Source organism: Polypterus senegalus, chromosome 1 (assembly GCF_016835505.1).
Source record: "Polypterus senegalus isolate Bchr_013 chromosome 1, ASM1683550v1, whole genome shotgun sequence".
Classification (NCBI taxonomy): domain Eukaryota; kingdom Metazoa; phylum Chordata; class Cladistia; order Polypteriformes; family Polypteridae; genus Polypterus; species Polypterus senegalus.
In genome coordinates this window covers 318,462,936-318,473,760 of record NC_053154.1, presented here as the reverse complement: position 1 = coordinate 318,473,760, position 10,825 = coordinate 318,462,936, and the positions used below count along the sequence as shown (strand labels likewise).

The 10,825-nt window shown below is 37.7% G+C and overlaps 1 protein-coding gene across 16 annotated transcripts in view; it reads right to left on the bottom strand.

Annotated features, from left to right (window-relative positions):
• Positions 1–8,684: 8,684 nt before the first annotated feature.
• LOC120515605 (receptor-type tyrosine-protein phosphatase eta-like) overlaps positions 8,685–10,825 on the bottom strand; it is a 210,608-nt gene continuing 208,467 nt past the window's right edge. For all 16 annotated transcript variants that reach the window (XM_039736809.1, XM_039736788.1, XM_039736831.1 and 13 more), the window contains one exon: positions 8,685–10,686. In XM_039736809.1, the coding sequence (XP_039592743.1) occupies positions 10,561–10,686 (126 nt within the window). In that variant the 3' untranslated portion in view covers positions 8,685–10,560. The remainder of the gene's footprint in view (positions 10,687–10,825) is intronic.

Genomic DNA, 10,825 nt, shown 5'->3' with positions numbered 1-10,825 from the left:
AGTTGCCTCCAACATAATAATAATAATAATAATAATAATAATAATAATAATAACTGTGGTGGGTTGGCACCCTGCCCAGGATTGGTTCCTGCCTTGTGCCCTGTGTTGGCTGGGATTGGCTCCAGCGGACTCCCGTGGCCCTGTGTTCGGATTCAGCGGGTTGGAGAATGGATGGGTGGATAATAATAATAATACATTTTATACATACAGTGCTATTACTTTGCTCAAAGCGCTCCACACAGGGTGGGCCAGGGATGCAAACCCTGATGAGTAGCAGTTCATTGTGGTGCTTTCGTAGTAAATTAAATAAGTTAAATGACTTATATAGTGAAAGTGAAAAAAACATTTTTTGATGGCCACGGCTAGTAATATGGGGCAAATACCACATTTTATAAAATAAGTTTATTCTTGAAGAAGCAAAAGAACTGCCCAAACAGTAAGTGCAAACGAGCCCCAAAACAGTAATCAGATAAAGCAATAAGGTTCAAAACCCCAGAATCCCAATAAATGAATGAAGCATAAATAAGTTCACCAGCTCACACTGGAACTGTAGAAGACCCTCAGGATTTATAAGGCAGAAAGCAGCTCCTGGCAAGTGGCCCCACCTCTTGGGAGACCACCCACAGAATGGATGGAACATAACACAGACAGTTCACAAACAAGACGAAGAACAAAGAATAATGCATATAATTTTTTTTTTAATTTTTTTTATTAATTTTATTACAATCAATACATAGCAATCAAGTTTTTACAAAAAAAAAGAATTATGCTAAGAACAGATCGATCCCCACCCTTGAGAGAGAGAGCAAGCCAAACGGTGTAAAATTTAAGGCTTTTAAAAATACCTAAATCAACAAATTCTCTGTGCTTTATAAAATCATTTCAAAATATTACTGATTAGATCCTGCCATGTTTTGAAAAAAGTCTGCACAGATCCTCTAACTGAGTATTTGATTTTTCCAATTTTAAATAATATAACACATCAGTTTCCCACTGACTTAAAAGAGGAGAGTTTGGGTTCTTCCAGTTTATCAGAATAAGTCTGCGTGCCAACAGTGTAGTGAATGCAATCACAATTTGTTTGTCTTTCTCCACTTTAAGACCCTCTGGAAGAACCCCAAACACAGCTGTTAATGGGTTAGGAGGGATTGTGAGTCCAAGACTGTCTGAGAGGTAATTAAAAATTTTTGTCCAGAATAATGTTAATTTGGAGCAGGCCCAGAACATGTGACCTAGTGAGGCTGGGGCTTGGTTGCAACGTTCGCAGGTTGGATCATGCCCTGGAAACATTTTGAGAGTTTTAGTCGAGACAGATGTGCTCGATATATAATTTTGAGTTGTATAATTGTATGCTTTGCGCATATGGAGCTTGAGTGAATTCTCTGCATTGCTACTTTCCACTCCTTTTCTGATATATTAATTGAGAGGTCATTTTCCCAGTGTCCTCTTGGATCTTTGAAAGGAAGGGATTGTAAAAGGATTTTATATATTGTAGAGATGGAGTCTAACTCCTTGAAATTGAGCAATAATTTTTCCAGCGTGGATGAGGGTGCAAGATGAGGAAAATCTGGAAGGTTCTGTTTAACAAAGTTCCTGATTTGAAGATAGTGAAAGAAATTTGTAGCTGGAATGTTAAATTTGGAATGTAATTGTTCATAGGATGCAAAGACGTTGTCTATATAAAGATCTCTAAGCAAGTTAATTCCAAATTTTTCCAGATATTAAAAACTGCATATGTTTGTGAGGGTTGAAAGAGGTGGTTCTTTTGCAGGGTGCCACAGAAAGAAGCTTCTCCGTCTTAAAATGCTTTCTACATTGGTTCCAGATTCTAAGTGAGTGGAGCACAATTGGGTTATTAGTGTATTGCCGATAGCGTGTGTTTATTGGAGCACAAAGCAAGGAATACAAAGAAGTACTGCAGGATTTTACTTCTATTGCGGTCCATGCCTGTGTATGTTCTTCTATTTGTGTCCAGGTTCTTATCGACTGTATATTTGCGCCCAGTAATAAAACTGGAAGTTAGGTAGAGCCATGCCGCCTTCTGCCTTTTGTCTTTGTAGGGTCGCTCTTTTGATGCGTGGATGTTTAGAATTCCAAATAAATGAGGTTATTGTTGAATCTAATTGCTTAAAGAACGATTTATTAATGTATATTGGTATGTTTTGAAATAAAAAGGAGCTTAGGAAGAATATTCATCTTAACAGTGTTAATTCTTCCAGCTAGTGTGAGATGAAGGGTTGACCATCTATGCAAGTCTTGTTTAATTTTTTCCATACAGACGACGAAATTTTGTTGATAAAGAGCTTTATGTTTACTTGTGATGTTTACCCGAGGTATTTAAACTGTTCTGCAATGATAAAAGGAAGGGTGTCTAATCTAATATTATATGCTTGCGAATTCACTGAAAGAGTACACTTTTATTCAGATTAATTCTGAGACCAGAGAGCTTTTGAAATTCTGTGAGTGCTGCTAAGACTGCAGGCACAGAATTTTCTGGATCCGATATATACAGTACCATGTCATCTGCATATAATGAGATTTTCTGTTCCAGTCCTTCTCTGCTAATCCCCTTTATCTGATCAGTATTTCGACAATGTATTGCCAGTGGTTCAATGGCAATTGCAAACAGCAGTGGTGACAAAGGGCATCCTTGTCTTGTGCCACGTTCTAGTTTAAAGTAGTCTGAGCAAATGTTATTGATGCAAACTGAAGCTTCTGGGTTAGTATACAGTAATTTAATCCATGCACAAATGTTGGGCCAAACCCAAACTTCTCCAAAATAGTAAAAGGTATTTCCATTCAATCATGTCGAATGCTTTTTCTGCATCCAATGATAATAATATTTCTGGGGTGTTTGATTTAGTTGGTGAGTATATTACATTAAACAGGCGTCGAAGATTTGAAGATAAGTGTCGGCCCCTAATAAATCCAGTTTGGTCTTGTGATATTACTGAGGGAGCACTTTCTCCATCCTTCTAGCTATGATTTTAGAGAGTATTTTAACGTCGTTATTCAGAAGTGAAATTGGTCTGTATGATGCACATTGTAATAAGTCCTTATTTTGTTTTGGAAAGACAGTGATTAGTGCTTGGCGAAAGGTTTGTGGAAGAGATTGGTTATCTCTGGCTTCTGTAAATGTTGCTAATAGGAGGGAGCTAGCTGAGCGGAGAATTTCTTGTAAAACTCTGCAGGGTAGCCATCAGGGCCTGCTGCTTTTCCACCTTGGAGTGACTTTATAGCATCCAGTAATTCTGATAATGACAGAGGTTTATCGAGCTCCTCCACACTAATAGCGTCAATTTGTGGTATCTGTAATTTATCCAGAAATGCATTAGATTGTATATTGTCTTCTTTAAACTCAGTAGTATATAGGGATTTATAGTAGTCTCTAAAAGTGTACATTATATTTTTGTGTTCGATGATTTTATCTCCATTCGTGTTAGTAATTACGAGATTGCGTTGCACATCTTGCTTGTGAATTTGTTGCGCTAAAAGCTTATTAGCTTTCTCTCCATGTTCATAATAATGATGTCTGGATTTGTAAATTAGTTGTTCGGTTTCTTTAGTTGTCAAGAGGTTTAATTCTGAATGTAGAGCCTGCCTCCTCTTATGTAGAGTCTCGCTTGGTAGTCTGGCATGTTCTTCATCTATTTTAGTAATTTCGCTTTTATCTCTGCTACTTTCTTCGCTCGGATTTATTTCTGTGGGAAAGATATGAGATAATCTGTCCTCTTAAGAAGGCCTTAAGAGTTTCCCAGAGTATTCCTGCAGAGATCTCAGGGGATGTATTTGTCTCTAGAAAGAATTCAATTTGTTTGGATATAAATTCAGTACAATTCTCGTCAGCTAATAGAAGCGGATTGAGGCGCCATCTGCGGGTGAGTGTATGGGGCTTAGTAATTTCAGCTCCAAGATCATCGGAGCATGGTCTGAAATAACAATAGCATCGTATTTACAAGATTTAATCTTAGGCAAGAAGTTATTATCTATAAAGAAGTAATCAATCCTTGAGTAGCAATGATGTACTGGTGAGTAGAAAGAATATGTTCTTGAATTTGGGTTTAAAACCTCCAGGGATCTGATAAGTTGTGATCAGTTATAAACTTTGTAATTATCTTTGCGGTGTTAGTTGCGTTCCCCTGTGGAGGAAGTCTTATCTAAAAGTGGATTTAGAACACAATTAAAGTCCCCAGCCATTATAAGTTTATGAGTGTTCAGATTGGGAATGGATGCAAATAAATTTTGTATAAATTCCTTATCATCAACATTAGGTGCATAAACATTTATCAAAATCATTTTACAGTTAGATAAGTCTCCCATGACCATCACATATCTCCCTTCAGGATCCAATACTACATCTGATGCTACAAATGGTACTGTTCTATGTATGAGAATTCCCACCCCTCTAGTTTTCTTTGTAAAACTAGAATGGAACATTTGGCCAGTCCAGTCTTTTGCAGCGGAACTGATCCTTACTTAGTAAGTGGGTTTCCTGTAAAAATACTATTTTAGCATTTAGACCTGTTAGGTGAGAAAGTACTTTCTTTCTCTTTAATTCGTGATTCAGGCCTTTAACATTCCAGCTTACGAAGTTAACTGTCCCATCATGGAGACACTGATTCTGAGTTTTTGGTGTCATATTATAGTCTTAACTGGAAGTGAAATAGTTTAGGTCTTAATTTCCTATTCCCCCAAGAGTTGTTGCCATGCAGCTTATTATTACGTTGATAGTTATAATTATAAAGATTGAGATGATAGATTAGATATAGATCAAGCCTGCTCTCTTTCTCTTCCCCTTAACCCCCACCCTCCCTTTTTGCCTCCCCAGGTGAGGCTAAAACCCACTTCATGCAGTCCCAGTCCTCTGACATACCCAGAGACAGAGCACGTCCAAAGCACATCAAGCCCCCATGCAGTGGCGCTTTAAGGTTAAAAGATAGAGATATCTGTTACCAATATAGTCTTTAAAAGAGGAAAAAGAAAAAAAAGAAAAGAATTTTGCACTTAATATATATATATATATATATATATATATATATATATATATATATATATATATATATATATATATATATATATATAATCTTCATCAATTTTAGTGCATTAAGATGATATCCCCAGATAATAAACCCAGGTGATGGTGTTAAAGATGTGTCCAAAACAAGCATAACAAGTCTTAATGCAGTAATAGCAATAACAGCAAACCAAGGGTATGATATTGAACAGTCTCATTTAGGGTACACATGAAATAATTAGAAAAGAAAAAAGAGGAGGAAAACGTAATTAAGCACAATAAAACATAAACATTTAGCCCTAGTAATACTAAGTAATGATAAGTAATAAGTAAGTAATAATAATATAAGAATATGAGAATATATGCTGATAAAAACCCGTATTTTAAAACAAATAGATCAGACAGTAGATTATTAATCCTAGCTTTATCATTTACCGCCATGACTCACAATTATGTATCAGAATAGTCCGGGATCAGCTTTCTTAACTCATTTTCTGCCTCCTCCTTGCTAGCGAAAACATAGAAATGACCCTGCCATTCCACTTTCAGTTTTGCGGATACAGGAGGCCGTATTTGACATTGGCTTGCCGTAGCAGCTGTTTAATATTATAGAAGGCGCGTTTGATAGCTGTTGCTGGAGAGAAGTCAGGGAAGACGCGAATGTGGCAATCTTCATATATAATATCTTCCTTTTTTCCTGAGGAGTTCCATCACCTCTAACTTAAATGATAATCGTTCAAAGCGGACTATAAAAGATCTTGGTCGGGGTCTGACGGTGTTTGATCAGCGTGACGCGTAAGCCGCTGCTATCTCAGATTCTGCTTTAAAGTCGCCCGATTATTTTAGAAAAAGTTCAGTTGCGAATTTCACGGGTTTAAACTTTCTCGATTCTCCGCAAGCCTTCAATTCTGACATTATACCTTCTATTCCCATCTTCTAAAGCAGCCAGTCTGTCTCCAAGTTTTTCTCCGAGTTTTTTACATTCCGAACTGACATTTACTGCTCTTTCCTCGGCACTGGCAGCTAGATGTTCGGCTATTTCGATCCGCTTCGTGAATGTCTCACTAAGATGCTCCAATCGATCAGCAAGCGTGCTCAGTTTAGCGAGTTTTTCTCAATGCGCTCTTCAATTTTACCCAGCACCTGTCGAAGTTCAAGTTGTACTTCTTGACGCAGCCTTTCATTTGCCTGTTGGATTTCCTGTCGCAGACATTCATTGGCCTGTTTCATCTCCTGTTTTAATTCCTGTTTCAGTCTCTCAAGTGCCTTTGCCGTTGCTTTCTCATTAGCCTTCTCGCTTTTCTTTATATCTTGCGTGAGCTCAGCGAGCAACACTTTCAGTTCAGATAGCTCAAATGTGCCTTCTTGTACCGTAGATGAAGCAGCAGACTCTGCTGAAGCGGTGTCCCGCTGCTCCAGTCCCGCGTAATTGCGTAACTGAAGCCGCGGACCTCCCGGCCTTTTCCAGTTTCAGGTAATCCTCTCCAATCGGCGAGCTATCCACATCTGCACTCACGATCGCACCTTCGCTCCCCTTTTCGCTCTCAGCCGGCGACGATGTAGCGGACCGTGGTCCCGAGGAGTCTGTACTTTCGCCCATCTGATCCAGGTCTGTCTCTGAGAGGCCGTATCTCGAACTAGGGCTTGCTGATCGCAGCTTGGATGTAGCTTTAGTCTTCGATTCTTTCGGACCCCCCTTCTTGTTGGCCATGTTTATATGTGTTTACATATACTGTAGCGGTCCCTCTCGGGTTGAATAAATACAGGATATCTCAGAATAATAAGCAAATAGTATGAAAAATAGCACCACTGCTAGCGGAGCTCCACTTCAGACGTCCATCTCTCGCATCGGACGAGACCAAACTCGTCCATGCATATAATTAACAAAAGTAACATTAACTTAAATAAATGGCACAAAAATGAACAAAAAAAGACATGAAACAAGAGTTTAAATCCCAGCCATGAAAGGAATCCTAACTGAAACAGGGCAAATATGAGACACTTTAGTATTCTCTTGCAAAAGTACTTGCAGTAGTGTCAGGGAACATGAAGTCTGAAGATACTAAGAGAAGCCCACATGACACGTTGGCCAGAAACACGACACATGAAGACACTCAGAGCATCTGTTGTGAGAATGACTGAGACTTGACTTTTGTTAGGGTATTTACACACAGTTCTGGTGACGTCACAAAAGCAACAACTGCAGTCACCTGATGTAATACTAACATCGCATAAGCAAACAAAACAAAACAAAAACAATACAAATAAATGTTATCAAAACAAATCAACAACAAGAAAAAAAAACTTCCATTATGAAATGCCCTTTAACAAAAACAAAACTTACAAAACTCACATAAAAACATTTTAATGTGGCACAATCCCTCCACGACCATCTGAGAAAGGGGTGAATGAAGCGAATGAGGAACGACAAACATGCACATCCTATTCCAGGACCCATAAGCGTTCCTCAGGACAATAACCTGACCAATCAACCACATATTCTACCCCAGTCACCTGTCATCTGGGAATCCAAAATCAAACACATTTTAAACTCCTGGTGACCATCAACAAGCACCAGAGGGGATGGAGCTGAGGCCACAGAAAGACATGAAGGAAGAGCAGGTTTAAAGCAACAACAAATGCAAAAAAGAACATGTCTGAAAATGAACTGGCAGTACAAGTTTATACATGAGAGCAATCCACATTTAAATCTGGCAAAAAGAATTTAAGTTTCTTTGCCACAGCCCCTATTCACTTACTGTTTTTTAAATTTTGTCTGTAGTCATTGGCATTCCTTGTCTTTTTCAAGTTACGCAGAGAAGATGTTTTCTTCTTTATGTTTCTTCATATTTTTGAATCTTTTGTCTGTTTTTTGTGCTTGTTTTCAATTTTGCCCTTTTGTATTTGGTCACCGTATTCCATTGCTATTCCTCATATGACCACTTACCTGTTGTTTTGATTACAGCTTTGTTTTATTTTAATGTTTACCATTTTTCTTTCATTTTCCTACATTTGCACAATTCCATTTTACCTGCAGCCAGCCAGACTTGCTAAGATGGAGTGTGGAGCTGAAGCTGTTTCAATTCGCTTCTCCTACAGGAAAGAGAGTCTGTGCTACATGTGCTTTGGCAGCTCTCAGCGAGCCTGACGATGTCAATTCTTTTGCTCCTGAGAATACTGAGAAGGTCCGAACTGCAAGTGGATTTTAATGACACTCCAGGATTAATTCAGAGTGCAAATCACTTTTGTTATTCCTTTCCTTGGCTCAGCAGGCTCCTGATAGTTTACTGTAGCCCACTTTGAACCCACCTTCATTGCAGGCTCAAATGCCTCAGTTTCTCATTATGGTCTGCAGTCCAATGAATTGCCCTATTTTTGTGAAATACAGTAAGTGCGACTCTTCTGCATGATGTCATTGTGCTCCAGTATGTGAAGGTCGACCAGTGGAGCTCAGCAGTGTCCTCCTCACTAACCAGTCTATCTGTAGCCTGCTGACTTCTTTGTATTTTTCTGTCATTGAGTTATTAATCAGCTACCTAAGGTGTTGTAAGATAGGTAAGTTTGTAAGTAAGACGCGTGTTTAAATATACTTCTATTGTACTGACATTAAGGTACAGTATATTTGATATATAGCTTACATTTCAAGTATAAAAACCAACATCAGAAATTAAACATGATCATTTTATCTGCATCTTGTACATTTATTTATGTATCATCAGTATAATTTCAATATAAAAGACAGGATCCATTTGTGTAGTTAACCTCTTAACAATCAATCGTGCATTTCATTTGCTGAAAATAAAATCTACTCACAAAAATATTACTATAAATACACATCACCAAAACAGAAACAGCACATTTTCTTTATGAGTTGCCTTATAAATTTATCTAGAAAATATTGCACAATCATTTAAGTATAAAAAATGTAACTTAGCAGCATTTGAAAAATCAGAATTGTCAAAACCGCTTGTTTAAAATAGAAAAATCTGTCCTGTTTCACTTGCAGTTACATATCAGTCATTTACTTCTGTGTTAACACAAGTATTGTGATACTACGACATATTGCAGGGCTTTTTGTTTTTAATCAAAAGTGTCAGGTGTGGTTTGGACTGCAAGATCATCCCCTCCACGTCTCCACGTCCATCTTTACCAGCATGCATCCTGTGAGGAGAGAGCTTGTATCCCCTTGGGGTCAAGTCAAGCACTATCTATCTATCTATCTATCTATCTATCTATCTATCTATCTATCTATCTATCTATCTATCTATCGATCATATAGCGCCTTTCCTTATCTATCTATTTACGCTGCTAGGGCACAGTTTGCTGATAGAGGGGAGATTGGAGTAGTGGGGTCTTCTTCTCATCATTGCACTAAACTATATTAAAAAGGATAACACACTGTGTTACTGCAGATTAGAAAGCAGCATATAATAAATAAAAACACTATTCTATACAGTACGCTGTAGTTTTAAACTAATGAATAAATACTTATTTTTTTTTATAACTTTCTCAAACCCATGTGATGTATAATTTTAAATGTTTTCCTATCATTGCTGTGCCCTGGCAGTTACAGCGAGCTACTTAAGGTTACAGCAGGGTCAGGTCAGTGCTTTGGATTTGGCCAGGCCTTTGTTCCGAGGCCTAATTTCTTGCTTGTTTTTCTTTCAATGAGCCATCTCAAGACACATCATGTACAGCTGACCTGAGACCTTCATATTTAGTTCTAAGACTAACTGTATGTACATTTCATAACAGACACATTAGTGGCTCACTTAATGCTATTTTAAGCAGCTCACTTACATAATGTGCACTGCAATTTTTTATTTTTGCTGATAGTTCACATAAGGATATCCATTTTAATGGTAAAGACCCAGTTTCATTAAACAGATGACTCACTAAATGTGAAGTTTACGTCACTGTCAGCATGTTTTTAAGCCAATGGTTGCCAGCCTTAACAAGTCCTGGTGTCTCTTAATTCTTTTGAGGTTACTTTATCAACATGCATGAACATCCTCAGTGAAGAAGGTGCCCAGTGACTTTTCTCCCTCCCCTGTCCAGAACCAGACATTCGCGGGTCATAATGTTGCCCACCAGCTATTTGTACTGACAGACATGTTTTACTCTTGTATTTACGATATCTACACAAACACTGGCATTCTGTGAGTTTTGTTGTATTTTGTCTTTTTGTTTGTTCTACTGTCACAAGTCTGTAGTAGACACATAATTAAGGATTTCATTGTACTGTGAGATAAAATATGAACTTACTTTTCCTGATAATCACATGTAGTTATTCATCACCCACATATTTAATATTATTTGTAAGAAAAATATGTTAATCATTTATTGATTAAATATAAAATCTGCCTCAATGACTGGTTTATCAAATTATTAATCTGTTTATCGTTCCTTTGGTGTCCACAGCTGAATTCTTTTGAACTTGTACAGTGAACTAAAATACACAATAACTGTATATACCATTTTCACTTTGTTTTTATTTAGATCAAATGACGGCAGGCTCTTGTTCACAAATATTCGTAGCTCGTTGCTCAAACTCTTGCTGGTGTAATGTTCTCATAGATTGCCTCTGCTGCATTGTTCTTATAAAACTGATTTGAATTTTGTTTTGATCGGATGACGTTCATGATGCAGTCATTCAGGAATATATACTGGTTCTGTAAATAAACAATAACAATATCATTAAACTTACATTGTCATCTTGCAGTGTCTTACATGTGTCTCCAGTGTGGTCTTGGTTTTCACAGTAATGAAGAGGCAGACAAGATGATCATCCATCACACCAGGAAGACGGAG